Source organism: Macaca mulatta, chromosome 7 (assembly GCF_049350105.2).
Source record: "Macaca mulatta isolate MMU2019108-1 chromosome 7, T2T-MMU8v2.0, whole genome shotgun sequence".
Lineage (NCBI taxonomy): Eukaryota > Metazoa > Chordata > Mammalia > Primates > Cercopithecidae > Macaca > Macaca mulatta.
Genome location: NC_133412.1, coordinates 56960609 through 56982013, shown reverse-complemented (window position 1 = coordinate 56982013; position 21405 = coordinate 56960609). Strand labels below are relative to the sequence as shown.

The 21405-nt window shown below is 59.8% G+C and overlaps 1 protein-coding gene across 2 annotated transcripts in view; it reads left to right on the top strand.

Moving 5' to 3' along the window:
* ADAMTS7 (ADAM metallopeptidase with thrombospondin type 1 motif 7) overlaps nucleotides 1–14632 on the top strand; it is a 54137-nt gene extending 39505 nt beyond the window's left edge. The window contains exons 14-24 of one of the 2 annotated variants that reach the window (XM_028851216.2): nucleotides 814–934; nucleotides 2172–2416; nucleotides 2698–2839; nucleotides 5667–5793; nucleotides 6319–6532; nucleotides 6823–8244; nucleotides 9183–9335; nucleotides 9783–9956; nucleotides 10037–10183; nucleotides 11334–11496; nucleotides 14262–14632. In XM_028851216.2, the coding sequence (XP_028707049.1) occupies nucleotides 814–934; nucleotides 2172–2416; nucleotides 2698–2839; nucleotides 5667–5793; nucleotides 6319–6532; nucleotides 6823–8244; nucleotides 9183–9335; nucleotides 9783–9956; nucleotides 10037–10183; nucleotides 11334–11496; nucleotides 14262–14419 (3066 nt within the window). In that variant the 3' untranslated portion in view covers nucleotides 14420–14632. The remainder of the gene's footprint in view (nucleotides 1–813; nucleotides 935–2171; nucleotides 2417–2697; nucleotides 2840–5666; nucleotides 5794–6318; nucleotides 6533–6822; nucleotides 8245–9182; nucleotides 9336–9782; nucleotides 9957–10036; nucleotides 10184–11333; nucleotides 11497–14261) is intronic. The other variant, XM_028851217.2, reaches the window with a different exon arrangement.
* The last annotated feature ends 6773 nt before the right edge of the window (nucleotides 14633–21405 follow it).

The following is a 21405-nucleotide window of genomic DNA, read 5'->3' as shown; positions in this document are numbered from 1 at the left end:
ACCCTCCCTATGCTCTACCTTTGGGCTTCCCAGCCCCTACCCTGTATGACCTCTAAGGCAAAGCCCCTACTATGCCTCCTGGCACTGGGGACCCCTACCAGTCAGGCCTCGCCCCCTGCATCTCCTTGGATGCCTGCACCAGCATCGCCCCAACCAGGAAACCAAAGCCCAGAAAGTGACTTGACCTCTTGCTGGCTGGCTGACCCCAGGCAGTGGTTTGCTCCCTGACAGAAGGGGTTAAATTAGGTGGCACAGGTGACATGAAGGGCCCTGAGCCCCGAAGAATAGTGCTTAGTATTTGGTAACAAAATCTATTCTTATTTTTAATAACAACGATGGCCTCTCCTCTTTGCCTATGTCCCCAGCCACCTACTTGTCCCTGCTTCTTGCCCTCTAAGCCTCTGGGGTATCAAAGCCTGGGCTCTGAGGAGGACCAGCAGGGAGGTGCCAACCCCCAGTGCCTTTGACGTTGAAATTCCCTGCACGCGCTGGTCAGGAGCCCGTGGCGCGTCAGATCCCCTGCCTGCCCGTGGCCTTTGCAGAACTTTTTCCTTCTCTTGTCTCATGTGATGCTCATGACATGCCTTTAAGCGAGGGGTGGGTCTCCCCATCTCACATCTGAGGAAACTGAGGCTCAGGGAGGTAGAGAAGTTCACCTGGGTCAGAGGCACAGCTGGGGTGGGGCAGGGCCAGAGAGAGGCCTCCTGACCCCCACTCCCAGCTTTCTCCTCCTGAGCCTGGCTGACCCCCGGGGCTGGGGCCACAGAGGGCTGGCCGCCAGCACCAGGAGCCTCCCCTCCTTGTGTGTTGCAGAACGTGGGCTGTGACTTTGAGATTGACTCCGGTGCTATGGAGGATCGCTGTGGTGTGTGCCACGGCAACGGCTCCACCTGCCACACCGTGAGCGGGACCTTCGAGGAGGCCGAGGGCCTGGGTATGGGGTGGGACTGCTGTGGGGGAGGGGTGTGCTCTTCACCTGGTGACCCCTTCCCCATCTCCCCTGGGCCCCTGTCCTTGGCCTCGTGGTCCCCACCCAGCCTGGAGATGGCTAAGCAGGGAAGCCTTGCTAGGGTGGAATTCTTGCAGGAGTCAGGGGACCCCTGGCCCATGTGCAGAGACCTGTCCCCATGGGGAGTCCTCCTGTCCCAGAGACCCCAGGCAGGGCCAACCCGGCTTGTGTGTGGCCCCTGGGCCTTTCAAAGAATGGTAGTCTCCTCCTGAAACTTCTGACACCCCCAGCTCTGTGCCCTCACCTCCGGTCTGTTTTGCACGCATTGCTCAAATACGGACTGTGTGCTAGGTGATGGGGACATGCAGGCGAAGCGCTCAGTCCTGCAGGGGGCAGAAGCTTCTGGTGTGACCAGTGCAGTGGAGGGAGGCCCAGAGGGCTATGGGAGCACCGAGGAAGAAGGTCCTGGCGTGGGGAAGTCAGGGAAGGTTTCCTGTAGGAGGTGGAAGTTGAGCTGAATCATAAAACTCAGAAGTGATGGAAGGGGCCTTCCAAATGGAGGAAAGTGCTTGTGCCAGAGCCTGGAGGCAAGAAGAGAAGGCAGGACCAGCTATGGGGCCTTGAATGCCAGGCTGAGAAGCTTAGATTTCATCCCAGTGCAATGTGGTGGATAAAGCACTGGCCCTGGAGGCTGCTCATATCCCAGCAGGATGCTCATGCACGTTACCATCCCTGTCTGCCTCTCTGCTCATCTGTAAAATGGGGATAACAATAGTACCTAGGCAATAGGGCCGTTACCCATGAGCTTACACAAGTGCTGAGAGTAGTGCCTGGCATGTGATGGGTGTGACAGAAGTGAATGAATAAAAGCAGGCTGTGTGGGGATGAGGAGGGTGTCCCAGGAGAAAGGCCTGGGCACTTTGTTTTTTTTAGAAAGAGAATTAGTGTAGGGGATGGATCCAGCCTTATGATGAGACCAGTTTAGGTCCTCAAGAGAGGGGTGATGGGGCATGGCCACGGGGTCAGGATTTGTGGCACCTCTGTGGGGTTTTGGTGACCCACGACACATCTGAGCAATTTTGGGAGCTCAGACTTTAAAGCTAATGGCGAAATCTTTGGCATCAGCAGGCGGAGGCAAGTGGGGAGAGACGTGAGGGAAGCGGGTGGGGATAAGCAACCTTCTCACCCTGGGCACAACCTACCCACAACCCTTGGCTGACAGGGTATGTGGATGTGGGGCTGATCCCAGCCGGCGCACGCGAGATCCGCATCCAGGAGGTGGCCGAGGCTGCCAACTTCCTGGCACTGCGGAGCGAGGACCCGGAGAAGTACTTCCTCAATGGTGGCTGGACCATCCAGTGGAACGGGGACTACCAGGTGGCCGGGACCACCTTCACATACGCACGCAGGGGCAACTGGGAGAACCTCACGTCCCCGGGTCCCACCAACGAGCCTGTCTGGATCCAGGTACCTGCCTCCTGAGGCCCCGGGTGGGGGAGCGGAGGCGCAGTCCCCAGGCTCAGCATCCCTCATGGCAGGTCTCGTCCTGGAGGAGTGAGCCCTGGGTCAGTCACAGAGCCTGGCTCTGAGCCAGGCCCTCCTGCTGTGGCCTCTACCTTGGTTTCCCTATCTTTAAAATGGCCCATTGGTGTAGCTGCAGTTCACAGAGGTGGCTGGGGTTGGCTCCTTTAGGACTGGGTGGATGGAGAAGACACCTCGTGCTCACGGGCTGCTGCCTGCCCACCCAGCTGCTGTTCCAGGAGAGCAACCCCGGGGTGCGCTACGAGTACACCATCCACAGGGAGGCAGGCGGCCATGGCGAGGTCCCGCCACCCGAGTTCTCCTGGCACTATGGGCCCTGGACCAAGTGCACAGTCACCTGCGGCAGAGGTGAGAAGTGGGGCAGGCACAGCCCCGGCGGCAGGGGCTTCGTCTGTGGACAGGGACGCTGGCTTCAGCTTCCAGCTCACTGCTGGGCCACCACGGGTTTGGAAGTTGGCTTCTCTGAGCCTCAGTTCCCCATCTGTGAGATGAGGCTGGCAACCGCCCCATGTCCCAGGCGCACTGGGAGGGTAAATGGATGAGGCAGGTGGGTGCTGGCTCGTGGCACGTGCTCAGTGTGCTCCAGCTCTTGGCGTTCTCCCTCCAGCGGACACAGCTCCCTCTCGATTGTGTCCTTGCTCAGCTCCGGCAGGTCTTGTGCCTGCATTTCTGCTGCGTCCTGGAGACCAGTCCAGTGGCCCCTCACCACACTGACTTATTTCCCTGAACTATTTGTAAAAAGTAGGGCAATTTCTTTAACTCCGACTCTTCCTCCCCATATTTCTCTGTCTCCCCCCATGCTCCTCAGTTCCTCCTCTCTGTCTCTTTGTCTCCTCCCCACTGCTCCTCGATCTCCCCTCTGCCCCTCCGTGTCCTCCCCACTGCTCCTCGGCCTCCCCTCTGCCCCTCCGTCTCCTCCCATACTTCTCAGTCTCCCTCAATGCCCCTCAATCTCCCCCCATGCCCCTCGGTCTCCCTCCTGCCCTCCAGTCCCACCCATGCCCCTCAGTCTTCCTCTCCCCACTCGGTCTCCCCCGCGGTTCCTTGGTCTCCCCACACCTCAGTCTCCCGCTTTGTCCCTTAGTCCTCCCTTTTTCCCTCAGTCTTCCCATCGTTGACACTCAGTGTCCTCAGGGTCTCAGAATCGGGAATCTGAGATACAGACATTTGAGCATTCCTTAAAATGCTATTATGATGACAAAACGAAAATGGAGAACTGGGCAGATACCTTCCAAAGCTAGGAAACCCATGTTATCTAATACAGCTGTCTTTATTTATTTTATTTTATTTGAGATGGAGTCTCACCCTGTCGCCCAGACTGGAGCGCAATGGCATGATCTCGGCTCACGGCAGCCTCCACCTCCCAGGTTCCAGTGATTCTCCTGCCTCAGCCTCCTGAGTAGCTGAGATTAACAGGAATGCGCCACCATGCCTGGCTAATTTATATTATTAGTAGAGATGGGGTTTCACCATGTTGGCCAGACTGGTCTTGAACTCCTGACCTCAGGTGATTCGCCCGCCTCGGCCTCCCATAGTGCTGGGATTACAGGCGTGAACCACCGCGCCTGGCCTAACACAGGTGTCTTTAATTGGACAAACGTGGAAACCAATACATACATTTGCAGCACTAGACATTTGGGGAATTGTCTTTCAGCAAATTGGCTGCTTCGCAGGTGGACCACTTGGGAGTGTCTGCAGAGGCAAGTGCCCCGTGGTGGCTAGAACAGACAGGGGTTCTTTGTCTCAGGCAGGAAGTTCCAGGTGCACAGTCCAAGCTGGCGGGATCTGAAGCTGACTGGCCCTCAGCCACACTGTCCTTGCCACAGCAGCCTCCCCTACACTCCTGCTTGTCACAGATGGTGTCCTCCCTTCCAGGGCTCTTACCGTGTACCGGGCAGGAAGAAGGAGAGGGGAAAGGGCTGACTCCCCCCAAGGGACTTGTGCCTTTTTCTCCCCAGCCAGGACTGTGTCCCAGACCCCTTAGTTGCAAGGGAGCGGCAGTGGGGTGTGTTTTCAGCAGGTCCCATTGCTGCCTTGAACAAAATCAGAATCTGTTGGTGAGGAAAGAGGGGGATGGGTGTGGGACCGGCAGCTCAGGGGGGGGACAACTTACTCTCAGGACCACAGGGCAGGGGGTGGAGCAGAGAAGACAGAGCCACCTGCAGAGGGGGTCTTGCGGCTGGGCCTCAAACGGCAGTATGGAAGTGAGTGTCTAAGGTGAGGAGCGTGGCCGTGCAAAGGCCCCAGGGTGGGCAGTGGCAGATGGTGTGAAGGACAGGAGCAGTGCCAAGGCTAGTACAGGGGTAGAGAGCAGGGGCTGCCCCTTGATGCCCAATTTCTTGTCCAGATGTTCTCTGAGCCATTGGGAAGGGTGTGGATGGTGGGATGGTGTGTCGGTGGCCCCTGTACACACTGGGCCCTGAAGGCTCAGGCAGCTGCTCCTCCAGCCACGAGTTCTTCAATGAGGCTGACTTCATCCCAGGCCACCTGGCCCCACGCCTTTCACCCACCTCATCACCCAAGCCAGCCCCGGGAAGGAGCAGAGGGAGCTGGGCTTTCATTCTCTTCTCAAGGCTGAAGCCCCAGCCCCTGGTCACCCCTCACCCCAGCCTGGGCCAGCGTGGACACCTGTGGTCCTCCTCTTTGGGCCCCTGGATGTGGAAATAGGCCTCAGGGCAGGCTCAGTTTCCTTGAGAGGAGGGTGGCAGGAGCCATGGCTGGGTTTGCATGCTAGCAGCAGCTGGCACGGATCGAGCTCTTAGGATGTGCTGGGCGTGGGCCGAGCCTGCACATGCAAGAACACACGCAATCCTCCCTTCAGGGCTTGGAGGAGGCAGGATTGTTGCTCCCACTTCCCAGAGGAGGACGCTGAGGTTCAGAGAGGCCAAATGAGTTGTCCAGGGTTTCAGCTAGGATGCAGAGGGTCGGGGCACCAAAAACCTGTTAATCCTCCACACTCTGCCACCCCTCCAGGGGCAGCCAGAGGGGAAGCTACATAAGAGAGAGGGGGTGAGTGAGAACCAGGACAGCGAGGAGGTGAGGGTGGAGGTCTGCCTTCATCCTGACATGGGCAGTAAGGCGCTGTTCTGGGAGGGTTCTGGCAGAAAGGGTGTCTTTGGGTCTTGGGCGGTGGCCACCTGGGTGCCAGTCCCAGGCTAAACCCCATGGCCCCCAGGTGTGCAGAGGCAGAGTGTGTACTGTTCGGAGCGGCAGACAGGGCCCGTGGACGAGGAGCACTGTGACCCCCTGGGCCGGCCCGATGACCGCCAGAGGAAGTGCAGCGAGCAGCCCTGCCCTGCCAGGTGAGCCCACCCCACTCCCCCGCCAACTCCCCACCCCTAGGTGTCCTGAGTCTGCCACAGGCCCCTACATCTGGGTCCCCAGAGGCCCTGGGGAGGAGCAGAGGGAGCTAGGCTTTCATTCTCTTCTCAAGGCTGAAGCCCCAGCCCCCGGTCACCCCTCACCCCAGCCTGGGCCAGCCTGGACACCTGTGGTCTTCCTCTTTGGGTCCCTGGATGGGGAAATAGGCCTCAGATCAGTTTCCTGAGGGAAGTTTCCCTGAGGGGAGGGTGGCAGGAACAGAGGCACTGTGCCGTGTCATCAGGCTCAGTTTCCCTGAGGGGAGGGTGGCAGGAATGGAGGAGCTGTGCCATGTCACCAGGCTTTGAAGGCAGGACACTTACCTGGGCTTGGAGGTCTGGAGAATCATCCACTGGCCTCAGTCCCAGCTCTGCCCAAACCCTGAGGGCCTGAAAGCCCAGCCTGGCCCTCCCTGCTGGTGCCATCCATCTGATGCCATGCTGATGCCACCTGTGTGCCCTCGCCAGGTGGTGGGCAGGTGAGTGGCAGCTGTGCTCCAGCTCCTGTGGGCCTCGGGGCCTCTCCCACCGGGCCGTGCTCTGCATCCGCAGCGTGGGGCTGGATGAACAGAGCGCCCTGGAGCCCCTGGCCTGTGAACACCTTCCCCGGCCCCCTACTGAAACCCCTTGCAACCGCCATGTGCCCTGTCCGGCCACCTGGGCTGTAGGGAACTGGTCTCAGGTGAGTGTAGGATGGGAGGGGGCCTGCCTCCAGCTCCACCCTTGGTCTTCGGCTACAGATAGGCAGACAGCCTTCCTGGAGCCTTCGTGGGTGGGAGGGAGCCTGGGCATTCCAGGGTCCAGCCCCTGACTCTAAAGCCTCAGGGATCAGGAAGCCCCTGGCAAGCATGTCCACAGCCATGGCCTTGAGCTGGGCAGGACCAGAGAGGGCTGGCTGGGGTCTCTGCCACTCTGACATCGGGCAGTGGACAGGTTACCCAGCCACGCCCCTCACCCTGGCTTCCCCTGCAGTGCTCAGTGACATGTGGGGAGGGCACTCAGCACCGAAATGTCCTCTGCACCAATGACACTGGTGTCCCCTGTGACGAGGCCCAGCAGCCAGCCAGCGAAGTCACCTGCTCTCTGCCACCCTGTCGGTGGCCCCTGGACACACTGGGCCCTGAAGGCTCAGGTAGCGGCTCCTCCAGCCACGAGCTCTTCAATGAGGCTGACTTCATCCCACGCCACCTGGCCCCGCGCCCTTCACCGGTCTCATCACCCAAGCCAGCCACCATGGGCAACGCCATTGAGGAGGAGGCCCTAGAGCTGGACCTGCCGGGGCCCGTGTTTGTGGATGACTTCTACTACGACTACAATTTCATCAACTTCCATGAGGATCTGTCCTATGGGCCCTCTGAGGGGCCTGATCTAGACCTGGCGGAGACAGGGGATCAGACGCCCCCACCACACAGTGGTCCTGCTGTGCCCTCCACAGGTAGCCCCGTGCCTGCCACAGAGCCTCCTGCAGCCAAGGAGGAGGGGGCACCGGGACCTTGGTCCCCCAGCCCTTGGCCCAGCCAGGCCGGCCACTCCCCACCCCCACCCTCAGAGCAGACCCCTGGGAACCCTTTGATCAATTTCCTGCCTGAGGAAGACGCCCCCAGAGGGGCCCCAGATCTTGGGCTCCCCAGCCTGCCCTGGCCCAGGGTTTCCATTGATGGCCTGCAGACGCCTGCCGCCCCTGAGAGCCAAAATGACTTCCCAGTTGGCAAGGACAGCCAGAGCCAGCTGCCCCCTCCATGGAGGGACAGGACCAATGAGGTTTTCAAGGATGATGAGGAACCCGAGGGCCGCGGAGCACCCCACCCGCCTCTGAGACCCAGCCCCACGCTGCCCCCTTTGTCCCTGCCCCCTTTGTCCCCTGTCGGCAGTACCCACTCCTCTCCTAGTCCTGATGTGACAGAGCTATGGACAGGAGGGACTGTGGCCTGGGAGCCAACTCTGGAGGGTGGCCTGGGGCCTGTGGACAGTGAACTGTGGCCCACTGTTGGGGTGGCTCCTCCCCCTCCTCCCCCCATAGCCCATCTGCCAGAGATGAAGGGCAGGGACAGCCCCCTGGAGCCAAGGACTCCCACCTTCCCAACCCCAGGACCAGGCTTATGGGACGTGCAGACTGTGGCAGTGTGGGGGACCTTCCTCCCCACAACCCTGACTGGCCTCGGGCACACGCCTGAGCCTGCCCTGAACCCAGGACCCAAGGGCCAGCCTGAGTCCCTCAGCCCTGAGGTGCCCCTGAGCTCTAGGCTACTGTCCACGCCCGCTTGGGACAGCCCCGCCAACAGCCACAGAACCCCTGAGACCCAGCCGCTGGCTCCCAGCCTGGCTGAAGCCGTCTCCCCCGCGGACCCGTTGGCTGTCAGGAACGCTAGCTGGCAAGCGGGAAACTGGAGCCAGGCAAGTGGTGCGGGCTGGGTGGGCTGGGAGTTTGCGCGGGACCTTGGTGACTGTTTCCTCATCTGAAAATGAGCAGAGTGGGACACAGGCGCCATCTGTCTCGCCTCTCTTGGGGCAGGAGTTCCCAGGATTAAGGGAATGAGGGGACCCTGGGGCCCATTTCTGGGCAGCACAGGGGGCCTCAGGGAAGGCAGGGGCAGGCACGCTCTGGCAGCACAGCCCACCCCAGGATGCAACTGGCTCAGACAGCTGTGTAATGGGGAGGGTCCCCGCATGGCTGCCAGGCCCAGTCCTGCCTAGCAGGCAGCAGCTTCCCTGAGGCTCGGCCTGGCTCCTCCAGGCTGGGCTCAGCCCACTGCCACCTGGCTCTGCCCTAAGTGACTTCACCCTCCTTTGACAGTGACCTGCAGGCATCTGAGCTGCATGAAAGAAGCTGGCCAGGGCCCCCTCCCTGGGTCCCCAGATGGTCACTGCAGGAGAAGCAAGCTTCTGTTCAGATCCCTAATTTGGGGGTGGGAAGGGGCAGGCTGAGGCCCACAGGACTTGTTTTGCACATCGATCGCCAGCGATTTGGCTGCTTGTCCCAGGACCCAGCCTTCCTTCCCTGGTGCCTCTGGGAAGCGACGAGGCTGGTCAGGACAGCTGGTCAGGGGTGCCCACAGGGTCCCCTCCCCCACCTCTGCACCAATGACACTGGAACACAGGCCCTTTGTCCCATGTGAGCAGGGACGGTTGGTTGCTGGGGGGATTTGACTTTTCATTCTCACGGTCTTCCTGGGAGGTGGGTGGAGGAGCCTATCTTGCAAATAAGGAAACTGAGGCCCAGAAGAGGGCCCCTGTCTTGCTGAGGTCTCGCTAGGCTAGGTGGGTAATTTCCTGGCTGTAGAGGCCTGGCGGGGATGGGATCTGCCTGGCTTTCACGGGTCTGTGCCCCGCAGTGCTCCACCACCTGTGGCCTGGGTGCCGTCTGGAGGTCGGTGCGCTGTAGCTCTGGCCGGGATGAGGACTGCGCCCCCGCTGGCCGGCCCCAGCCTGCCCGCCGCTGCCACCTGCGGCCCTGTGCCACCTGGCACTCAGGCAACTGGAGTAAGGTGCGTGAGGATGGAGCTAGGACAGGCATTCCCAGGGCATGGGTTGGAGCCCTGGTTCCCCGCGGCCTGTGTTCCAAAAGCAGCAGGACAGGGGAGGGCTGCAGGCTGCACGTCTGTGTGCCCGATCACACCGGATTCCGAATCTCTTGGGAGTCTGTGTCTGGCTTGGCCTGTTTCCTTTCCTCTGTATTTTTGACCCCATCTGGACTTGTCTTTTACCAGCTTGCCTTTGTTCCTCCCTTTCTCTGTCTGTCCCAGCCCCTGGCAGCCCCTGGCCATGCCACCTTTTGCCTGGGGCGGGCCAGCCTTGGCCTCTCGCTGGGGCTTTTCAGGGATTTGCCCCGGGCTGGGGCGTGGGCCTGATGCCTTTCCCGCCACACGCCTCACGGGGTCACACCTGTGGGCCTGCACCTGGGGATGTGTCCCCACACGTCTCTCGGTCCCCAGTGCTCCCGCAGCTGCGGCGGAGGTTCCTCAGTGCGGGATGTGCAGTGTGTGGACACACGGGACCTCCGGCTGCTGCGGCCCTTCCACTGTCAGCCCGGGCCTGCCAAGCCACCTGCGCACAGGCCCTGCGGGGCCCAGCCCTGCCTCAGCTGGTACACCTCTTCCTGGAGGGAGGTGAGGCCTGGGGGTTCAGTTGGGGGGAGGGGAGGCCCTCAGATGCTGGCTGTGCCCTGACTGCTTCCCTGCCCACCCAGTGCTCCGAGGCCTGTGGCGGTGGTGAGCAGCAGCGTCTGGTGACCTGTCCAGAGCCAGGCCTCTGCGAGGAGGCGCTGAGACCCAACACCACACGGCCCTGCAACACCCACCCCTGCACACAGTGGGTGGTGGGGCCCTGGGGCCAGGTGAGCCGGGCTGAGTGGAGGAGCAGGGAGCAAGTGCGTGATGGCACCTGGTCGGTCCTGGGTTGGGTGAAGGATCTTTTGAGTGTGTGCTGTGAGCCAGGCTCTCTGTGGCCCCTGCGCATGCAGCAGTGACTGGATGAGGCCCCGCCCACTGGTGCTCACACCTGCCAGGGAGAAACAGACAAGGAAAGGGCACGTGTGCTGTGATGTCAGGGAAGGCCTTCCAAGGAGGGGTCTGGGGTTGAGACCCGAGGGAGGAGTCAGTGATGCCAAGGACAGGGATCAAGGGGATAGCAGGTGTGAAGTCTGAGGCAGGAATGACGAGCTTGGGGGTATCAGGGAGCCCAGCAAAGGCCAGCGGCAGAAGGGGGCGGAAGAGGGCCCTCAGATGGGCAGGACACCTTCTGCCAGGCCTGTTTGGAACTCAGGGGTTCAGGCGTCTCAGATTTGGGCCCTGAACTGGGTCCTGGAGTCAGCTGGGCCAGCGTTGAGTCTTTGTCCCACTGGCTGCTGAGTGACTCTGGGCAGGTTGCTTTGCTTTGCTAGGTCACTGTTTTTTCATCTGTAAAATTGGGACAGCTTGGGAGAGGAGGGTTGGGAAGATTAAATGAACGAACACAACAAAGCACAGGGCTGGGCACAGCACGACACTGGCACAGACTCAGCGCATGTTTAGGGCTTTCAGACCCACACCTGATAACAACGAAGCCTGGTGGGCTGGGCCCCGGCTGTGAAACCTGTCTCCTCCCTTCCTGCCCATGGGCTGCGGCAGGTCCTCTGCCCTGTTCCTCGGGCACAGTGGTGTCTCGCCCACATCTCTGCCCACCGCTGCATCAGGGCTCCATCCCGGGGCCCCTGCCCAGGCCTCTCAGGCATGTCCCTGGTGAGGGGCTCACTGCCCAGGAACCCTGAGGGCTGTCCCACTGTTCTCATGCCCCTCCCCTCTGCAGGAGCCGATCCCACAAGTGAGAGTGGGGTTCCAGCACCAAGTGGGCTCTAGGAGTGGGACCAGGTCCTCCAGGAGGCACTCAGGGAGCAAGGGCAGGCCTGTCAGGCACAGGGCGTAGGGATGGCTTCCCAGAGGAGGTGTCACTGTCCCCATTGTTAGGACTGGCCCCGGAGAAACTCATTCCTCCCCCACTCCCCCCAGTGCTCAGCCCCCTGTGGTGGTGGCGTCCAGCGGCGCCTGGTCAAGTGTGTCAACACCCAGACGGGGCTGCCAGAGGAAGACAGCGACCAGTGTGGTCACGAGGCCTGGCCTGAGAGCTCCCGGCCGTGTGGCACCGAGGATTGTGAACCCGTCGAGCTTCCCCGTGAGTCCCCTGACCCCAGGATCTCTACTGAAGTGAGGTGGGGCGGGGAGGGCGATGGGGAAATTGGGTCGTCAAACCATTGCGTCTGGGCTCAGGAGCCATGTGGCCACTGAAAATCCTGATGCCACAGGATGCCATGCTGGAGGCTGGGCTGTGCTGGGAGTCAGTCAAGGGGAGTCCCAGTCATACAACATCCCGCAGGCAGCTGTCTGACCTCGGGGGAGTAGAGGGAGTGGCCCTGGCCCCTGATTTGCTGTGTGAACCTGGGTAAGCTCTTTCCCCTCTGGGTCTCAGTCTTCACAGTGAGACCAGGGATGTCCCTGAGGCTGTATGAAAACTGGGCCTGGGTGAGTCCCTGTCCCTAGCCCTGGCCTGTCCATTCCCTGGCCAGAGGACTGCCTAGAGTGAGCAATGGAGCCGCAGGAAGGGCCTCCCTTTCAGGGCCCTGCTGATGAGGTAATGGGGTTTGAGGCAGGAAGGGCCTCCCTTCCAGGGTTCTGCTAATCCCAGTGGTGGGGGGTTTCCTGGCCAGCTGGGTCCTGGTGGAAGGGCCTGAGCTAGAGGTGGTTCTCCACAACCCCGCTGCTGCCACACACACACACACACACACACACACACACACACACTCATACACTTCCTTCCTGCAGCCCCAGCTGCTCTCAGCAGTGCTGAGGGCAGAAAATGGGGTGGCCCTGGAGTGTCACCTAGGCTCCCCTCGCCAGCTGTGTGGCCTTGGGCTCCATTTCCCTCTCAGGCCTTCATGTGCTGAATAAAGGGGCTGCCAAGCCCCATCCTTGCATAAATGAAGTCTGGGCATGAAGGGCCCAGCACTGCGTGGGCATCGAGGGGATACTCAGGCAAAGCGGCTTCTTCCCCTCTGCCAAAGCCACTGTCATCCCCAATTGCAAGGTCAGGGAGAGGGCCTGGGGCCAACCCTGCCAGTCTAAGGAATCCAGAAGCTGTGGCATGAGGAGTTGTGGCCCCTGTGCTATTGGCTGTCTGCTCCCTACTCCTAGGACAGAGTCCTCAGCCAGGGCCCTCAAGCTGGCATTCGGGGCCCCCTGCAATCTCCCCGGTCTGCCTTCTCCCCTTGTCCAATACAGCCTTCTCTATCTGCACTGGCTCCTGGGCAGCCCTCATTCAGGCTCAGAGTGGCCCCTGCCATGCCTCGTTACCCTGCCTCTGGCAGGGGTGGCCTTCCTGCCTCAAACCTCAAGGCCCAGTGGCAGTGCCCCCACCCTGTCCTGCCTGCCCTCAGCATGCACCTAGCCAGCATCTCAGAGTGCTCCTGTGTGTCGCCTAAGCTGGGTGCTGGCACCATGTCTCTCACCTTCAGGGTTAGGGCTGGCCAGAGGGAGCAGGGTGGTTATGACCCCCGGGGATGAGGACCAGATGGGGCAGAGAACAGGAACTGAGGCGCCTGGCAGCCTAGAACCAAGGACGGATGGCCCAGGAGGCTCTGGGCTTGCAAAGTCTCCCAGGGGCGGGTGTGAGTGGGCTGCAGGGAGTGGGCTATGGGGGCTGGTTAGGTGGCTGAACTAGAAGCTGTCCTAAGTGAGGAGTTTTCTGCCACCAGTGAACAGTGGAGGGGCGGCTGGGAAGGTATCTTGGACTTCCAGACCTGGAATTCCCAGGATGTTTTGCTGGTCTGTGGGACAGTTGGCGGGACATGTGGAAAGCCGGGAAACTGGTGTGTGTGTGGTCACTGCAATGACACAGCATGGCCACATCCGTTTGCTGTGGAGGTGGGGTTGACAGAGGAGGGAACCAAGGCCCAAGAGGTGAAGCAGCGTATCTGAGGTCACCCCGGGGTGACCAGGATGCATGCCTGCAGATGTACACTTTGGAGCTCTGCCTGGAGTTGGGGTGGAGGAGCCTGCCTGCTGCCTTGTGCCCTCTGCCGGGCCTGGGGGATGTCCCAGGGGCTGCTGCCCTCCTGATCCTCCTCCCTAGGGAGGTCTGCTGGAATAAGCAGGGCCCGGGCAGCAGTTGGGGGCTGTCAGCAGTGGCAGTGGCATCAGGAGCAAGGCCAGGAGGCTGGGAACAAGCCACTTCCCAAAATAGCTCTGATAACTTGGGGCAGGAGGGCCCAGCCAAGCCTCAGCCCTGATGAGCACAGCCTGGAGCTGGCCTCCCTCCCCAGTGGGCCTGGGCTCAGTCCCTGGTTTCGGCTGACAGCCTGTAAGGCCCACTCACTCTAGGCTTCGTGGCCCACCTGGGAAGTGGGAGGCTGGTCTAGGAGATGGGACCCTGTGACCCAGAACCCGAGGCTGAGTACAGCCCCCGTGGCTGGAGGTGGTCACAGAGGCCTGGCAGGACAGATGTACTGGGGCAGGGGGTGGTGGTGGGAGTCGGGGACAGAGGCCACTGCAGGCTGGCAGGAGGCCCCAGGACCGCAGTTCTGTGGCAGGATCTGTTGGGGAACACCAGGGGTGAGCAAGGATGGAGATGGGGTGGCAGGGAGTCGCCCTGGGCAGGCTCTTTCACGGGCATGTGAGGGCATCAGGGTGGGGTGTCAGGACCTTTCCTACAGAAACCTCAGCCCAGGAGCACCCGTTCTCGAGTCCTGGGGTTGGTCATGAGTAGGTGGGACAGAAACAGCAACAGCTGGAGACCTGCAACTCCGGTTCGCGAGCCACTCCAAAAACCGAGGCTCTCTACTTGGTGGGGAGCTGCTGGAGCCTCCTTAAGGTGGATGGGGTGGGGAGCCAGGTTCTGGGTACCCTAAACCACTGATTCTGATGCCTCTCTGCCCCCCACTCCAGGCTGTGAGCGGGACCGCCTGTCCTTCGGGTTCTGTGAGAGGCTGCGCCTACTGGGCCGCTGCCAGCTGCCGACCATCCGCATGCAGTGCTGCCGCTCATGCTCTCCGCCCAGCCACGGCGTCCCCTCCCGAGGCCATCAGCGGGTTGCCCGCCGCTGACTGTGCCAGGATGCACAGACTGACCGACAGACCTCAGTGCCCACCACGGGCTGTGGCGGAGCTTCCACCCCCTGCGCCCTAATGGTGCTAACCCTCTCCCTACCCAGCGGCAGGCTGGGGACCTCCTCCCCATCAAAAAAGGTATTTTTTTATTCTAACAGTTCGTGTAACATTTATTACGATTTTACATAAATGAGCATCTACCATTCCAAAGCACAGTGTGACTTCATCCTGGATTTGGAGAATCTTAAAAGTCAGAAACTCTTCCCCCAGCCCCTCTGCCCAAAACTCCACCACGGCAGCACCTTGGCAGGCGCGGCTTTTCACATGCTCCTCTGGGGCACATCTGCAGTGGGCAGAGCAGCAGTCGGGTCCATGAGAGCATGGCGTCTGGTGAGGCACAGAAGGCCTTGGAAGCCGGGGGCTGCTGCCCAGGGAGGCCTGTGTGCAGAGGGTGGGGTTCTGGGGGCAGGCAGGTCTTCTGGGCAGGGGCACAGCTTGGCCCTTACTTGCTGCGTCCACTGGGGCCCCACTCTGTGGTCCTCAGAGACCTGTTCCACAGGGATTGGGCCCATCTTGTCACTTGCAGGGACTGCCCCCTGGAGTGATGGGGACTGGGGCCCCCGGGGGCACCTCCCTGGCCCTGTCTGTTTTATCTGTTGACTCTTCTACAAAAAGCAGGCAGAGAGGGGAAGAGCAGGCTGGCCAGCTGTGCCCTACTGTGTCCCCATGTGTCCCTTCATCTCTGTGCCCAGAGATAGGGCTGGGCTAATTGCCACTGCCTCGGGGTGGCCCCTTTCCCACCACCAGCCCCAGCAACAGGTTCCTACCGCACTGATCGATGGTCCAGCACCTGGCACCTGCCTACCCACAGCCCCTTCCCCTCCCATAAAATCTAGTCCCATGGAGCCAGACAGTGGTGCCCACAGCAGGGAACAGATGAGCATGAATGTGTTTTGAAAAGGGTCCTGTCCTGGCCAGGGGCAGGAGGCTGGGGAAGGGGCAGACACTGTCCTCCCAGGCCCAGGCCCAGCCCTGGAGCTGACCCTACCCTCTGTCTATGAGCCTTGGACTCAGTTGTTGACAATTTCCTCCTCAGCCCTCCCCCTGGAAGGTGTTATGCCCCTTCTCCAGGTGGGGACACTAAGGTTCAGAGAGGTCACCCTGCAGCCTACAGGGGTTACCTCTCACATTCTATCTCCAGCATATGACATCCCTGGACGAAAGGCGAGTGTGGCCCTGGAGCCTGCATGTGGCAGCCACGGCCACTCAGGGCTGGGTGTATGCTGGGGATGGAGGAGACACCACTGAAAATCACTCCTGGCTGGGTGCAGTGGCTCACGCTTGTAATCCCAGTGCTTTGGGAGGCTAGGTGGGCGGATCACCTGAGGTCAGGAGTTTGAAACCAGCCTGGCCAATGTGGCAAAACCCTGTCTCTGCTAGAAATACAAAAATTAGCCGGGTGCGGTGGTGGGCACCTGCAATCCCAGCTACTCAGGAGGCTGAGGAAGGAGAATCACTTGAACCCAGGAGGCGGAGGTTGCAGAGAGCTGAGATCGCGCCTTTACACTCCATCCTGGGCAACAGAGTGAGACTCCATCTCAAAAAAAAAAAAAAAAAAAAAAAAAAAGACTCCTTAGGGACTAAGACCAAGAAACAGTATCAGAGGCTGAATCTTTTGCGATGAGTGTCTGTCCAAGGACTTGGAAGGGAGGGAGGGAGCGTGACCAGGGTGGCTGCCTGCAGGTGCGTGTCCTGCTGCTCCCCAATTCAACATGCTCACCTCGTTTCACACCAACACACCCCATCCTCAGAGGAGGAGCCCAAGGCTCTGAGAGGAAGTAATTGGCCCAAGGTCACATGCCCTGCTGACACAGGCCCATCCTAGGCTCTGACTGTCCACCTCCAAGCTCCAGGCCACCCTGAGCAGGTGGAAGAGGGAGAGGGCCCCGAGCAGGCCCCAGCGGCGGCTTTGCACAAAGCGGGCAGCCTGCCAGAGTTCACGCAGGAAAGCAAGTTGCTGGGCAAGCTAGCGTGAGTCCAGCCCCGCTGCGCTGCCCGCGGGTGGAGGAGCGTCAGGAGTGTTTCCTGTCTGTCTACAGCAGCCCAGCTGGCCCAAAGAGACCCTGGGGACCCATGCTCTGAGTCATGGCTTCCCGGGCCTTAGTCAGAACTGCCCCTGGTGGCAGCCCCTTCCAAGGGGTGGGGAGCAGAGCCTGTCGACTTGCTCCTGACCCACACACTGAGCCAGTCCCTGTCCCAGCTCTGCCGCCGCTGCTGTGCTGTGTGACTTCAGGAACCCCCAGCCTCGCTGAATCCATGTCCCCAGAAGGGAAAAGCCTGCCAGGCCTTGCCTTGCCCTGTCTGGGAATCCTTGCGGAAGCCACCCCTGAAACACCCCTATGGGAACCCCTTTGGTCTTCATCATTCTTGGGTGTTTTCCACTGACGGCTGGGGGTGTCTCCGGTGGCAGCTGGGCCTGAGCTGTCAGCCCAGGCAGGAGACAAACAAGCCTGTGACTCAGGCAGGGCATGGCACAGCTGGCGGAAGGAAGCGTGCCTGTTCTTTGTGGCTGGGTGGGGGGGTTATCTGGACACAGGGAGTCTCCAGGTCCTGGCTTCCCACCTTGGTGCCCCCAGCCCACACCTGCAGCTTGGCCATGGTTCTTGGGGACTCCAAAGGCTGCCACTGCTGGGAAAGGCATCCTGACGCACCCGCCCCAGGGTGAGCCAAGGGCAGGGACACCCAGAAACACCAGGCTGGAAGGTCAGAGAGCCCCTCCTCACCCCCCAACACCAATAAGCCCTGGTCCACCCTCCAAGCCCTTGGGGTGAGCCTCATCACTAGTGACTATAACGGAATTTCAGTGCAGAATATCATACAAATTAGTTTATTTCTTCCTTAGTATTACAGTTCCAAAATGTAACTTGAAGGTCAGCACAGGAGCTGCTATGATATAAAAGGAGAGTCACCTGGCGCCCCCTGCAGTCCTCCAGTTGCCCAGAGCGGTGGGACACTCAGTGGCACACACTAGGTCTCTGTATGGCCTCCCACCTGCAAGGACTTCCCCGGGCAGGCCCAGCTGCCCAGAAGTCCCGGAACACACAGGAAGACAAAACTATAGGATGGTGGGTGGGGATCTGTGCCATACAAACTTGTAGTTAGAAAACCCAACCGAGCATCTGTCTAGAATACTTCCTATATCAATATACCGTAGTTGGAACCAGAACCGTCTCCAGCCATCAGCAGTCTTGGTGGCTACTGTACAGCTGTCAGCATGACTACAGGCAGCGCCCGGGGCTACCTGGGGTAAGAAGTGGGCCCGCACATCACAACAGCGAGTCGCTGAGAGTCAGGGCCAGAGGGAAGAGCAACTCGGAGGCTCAGGCTGGCACAGATACAAGGGAGTCACACACATAACGTAAGAACTTGTTATATAAAATAGATATGTGGAATCTAGAAACACCTTGAGAAAATAGCCTATAAAAATGTAAACTGTAGTGAAAGCATACAAAAGTATTAACAGAGGTTCAACTGCTTTCTGGCAGGACACAGGGGAGAGACAAGAGAATCAGCAGCGCTCACGTGAGTGCTCACACACAGCCCTCACAGGCACAGCAGGTGGCCTGGGGCAGGGTGGGAAGAGCACTGGCCAGGCTGGGAGTCTGACGTAGGGAATGAGGCCCACCTTCTGCAGAGAGGTGAGAAGAAACAATGGCCCAGCCAGGGGCAGGTTCAGAATGACAGCCTGGACTCCAGCTCTGCCACATGCTTGCTGTGTGACTGAAGTCACCCCCTTTTCTGGCCTCTGATTCCTCATCTGCACACTGGGGATGACAGTAGTGCCACCTCCTAGTGTGTGGGATTTCTCGAGTTCCCACACATAAGCACCGAGAAGAGTGCCCGGCACTTGCATGGTGATGACAGGTGCGGATGTGTCTGCATCCTCAGGTAGGCATGAGGCCTGGCACCGGGCTTGAGTCCGGGACGTCTGTGTCCCAGGACTGATTGACTGGGGGAATGAACACAGGCCCAGGCAGTCCTGGCGATGACTGTCAGAGCCACTCGGCAATGTGACAAGTGTCCAGATGCAGTCTACAGAGAAACGTGCAGCTCGTGGGTTTCACATTATCCCCAGGTCAAGGCTCCAATTTACAATAAAAATGTTAAGGTTGTGATCACTTGCTCCTAACCACTGGTCAGTGGCTTAATAAAAATAAAACCAAAAGCTGTCCTGAGGCCTGGCTATGGATTTCTAGCACTAAGGAGTCAGCCACGCTGGTCTCTGGGGATCACAAAATAAGCCAGTTCCTCCAACACGGGGCCACCATCTTCCCCTCTCTGGATTCTGCCAGGCCCCAGATGCTCTGCATCCAGCAACAGGGGCTCGTTCCTTTCCTGTCAACCGAAGGCCCAGCAGACTCACCAGCCCCAGGAAAAGCTGTGATGAAACAGAAATGCCCCGAAGGACTTCCTGCCCGTCCCTAGTGGAGCGGGCCATTTGCTCCTGCTGCCGTCAGCCGCCTGGGTTCCTGTCAACACACGGCGCACACGAGGGCGCAGCCTTCTGTGTTTCCAAACCCCGCTGCCTGGACATGCTTAACTCTCGTCCAGAGGCTCAAGGTCAGAAAGGCCAGCTTTATTTAAATTCCGAATTCCCCAGCGTGTGTTCTAGAACATGGGAGCACCAGAGAACAGGGAAGACCCGAGCACAGGGGTCCCCGCTTGTGGATTTCTCAGGTTCCACCTCCTGCCTGGCTCTGCGGACCAGGCTGCCAGCCCCACCAGGCGGGAGGAGGCTTCATGTGAAAGGGGCACAGGGTCCCCACTCACCAGCACTTTCTCCCCCATAGCTATCAGCGCACAGCCCCCACAAACCCCAAACCAAAGGCGCCCACCCCTCCTGTGCTGCAGAACGTGAGCCCGAAGTGTAATTCTTCATTTGCTCCTCAGTCAGGAGCTGACAGAGGCCTCTGAGCCCAGGCTGGCACCTGGGAAGCCAGACCCCACCTCTGCCTCAGGCCTGGAAGATTCCTCTGGGAGATGAGAAGGCGCCCCGTGGTCAGCTAAATTTGGGAGACGATGCTCAGCACCTTGAAAGGCTCCCAGAAGTTCTGCTGCAGAGCCTGGTTCAATCCTGTTTAATCCCCGTCTCCTGAATGCAGCTGACCACACAACTCCCTCCCTGTGTTTCTGAAGGCCACTCACTGTGCTGCAGGACTGGCCTCCTTGCAACCTCTAGTCTGGGGAGCTCATTAAAACACTGAGGCTGCAGCCCACAGGCGGGTTATGGGCCCCTGCAGTCTTGATAACATCAGGGAGCCTGCTGCCATGCCTCAGCACTCTTTAAAACACCTGTCAGTCTGGCGACCCTGCTTTCTAAAGCAAGCTGCAGGGGAGACCGTATCACGAGCCATTCACGAGGAGGTGCTGCAGGACCATGCAAGGCCCAGCAGTGTGGGAGGGGCCAGGTCGACCTGCGGTGCCAGGGAAGGGGCGGGCACTCGCCAGAGCCATGCCCACTCACCTCTGCTCCTCCTGGGAGCACCTGGAACCCAGTACAGAACTGAGGGCAGCGGCGCTTCCAACACAGCCCTAGCTGTTGGCATGGGTGAGCTCATTCCGTGTCACTCTCAGGAATCCTGACCCAACACGAGATGAACAGAAACTCTCCAGGCTCACCCCAGGACTCAGAATCACTTTCCCCAGCAAATATGATTCTCATATCCTTCCTCATTTGGCAGAAATCAGGACACTGTTGTGGGTGCTATTAGTAAGCCTGAAACTGTTACAAAGCCACTCCCCAATAAAAGACCCTAAAAATAGTGACGACCTCCTGGAAGCCTGGCATGGCCTCAGCCAGCACCTCAGCTCCCAGTGTCCAAATCGGCTGTCAGCGTCAGAGCAGCCAACAGCTGTGGTCAAGGGGACGAGGGTGGCCCAGAACAGGCAATGACTGTGTGGCCAGGGAGGGTTCCTGAACACTTGGCTGCCCAGGCCATAAACCCAGGGCTCTTCCAAGTCAAGGATTGCTTGAGCCCAGGAGTTTGAGACAAGTCTGGGCAACATAGTGAGACTTGGTCTCTATGCAAAAATTTTAAAACTAGCTGGGCTTGGTGGTGGCATGTGCATGTAGTCCTAGCTACTTGACAGGCTGATGTTGGAGGATCACTTTGAGCCCAGGAGTTTGAGGCTGCAGTGAGTGGTGATATCGCCCACTGTACTCCAGCCTGGCGATGGAACAATATCCTATCTCCAAAAAAATTTTTTAAAAACTGAGTAGACAGGTGTCCTGGTGGCATGATAGGTCCTGGGTGCCCTTCCAGATCTGTGATATTGGACAGGTGACTTTTCCTCTGGACCTCAGTGTCCCCATCTGAGTGGGAAAAGGTGGTTGGGAGGCAGATCTTCGAGTTGAAGCAGTGTAGAAGCCACGTCTGAAAAGCCATACTTGGGGCTCCAAGTCCAGCACACAGTCCTAGCAGGGCCCGGCGGGGCGGCCAGGGTGGCACAGGCGTCAGGTTCTAACCTCCTTCCCTCTTTGCCCACTCTCAGACCAACGAGTTCATCTTCTCAGAACTGCTGGCCAACCTGTACTAGCATGGGGATGAGAACACGCTGATGGAGGAGTCAGCAGAGCAGGCACAGCCGGGCGACAAGATGCTGCACATGTACCACATGCTGATGGAGGCACCCAGCATCATCGGTGACATCAACACGACCACTGTTAGCACACCCACAGGGGCTGGTGGATGACTCCTGGTTGTAGGTGCAGAGCGTCCCGGCCAGATGCAGGTACCAGCCTCCATGACTGAGCCTGGGGGCTCTTGAAACAGGTTCCATTCCCAAGCTGGCAGGTGTGGGTGCTCTCTGGAGCCATCAGAGAGGGCAGAGAGCTCGTGGTTCATGGTGTAGGGGCTGGGAGCTTGGAGGGGGTTGAGTGTGGGGATGGACTCTGAGGTGGCCAGAGGTCTAGGAACATCATC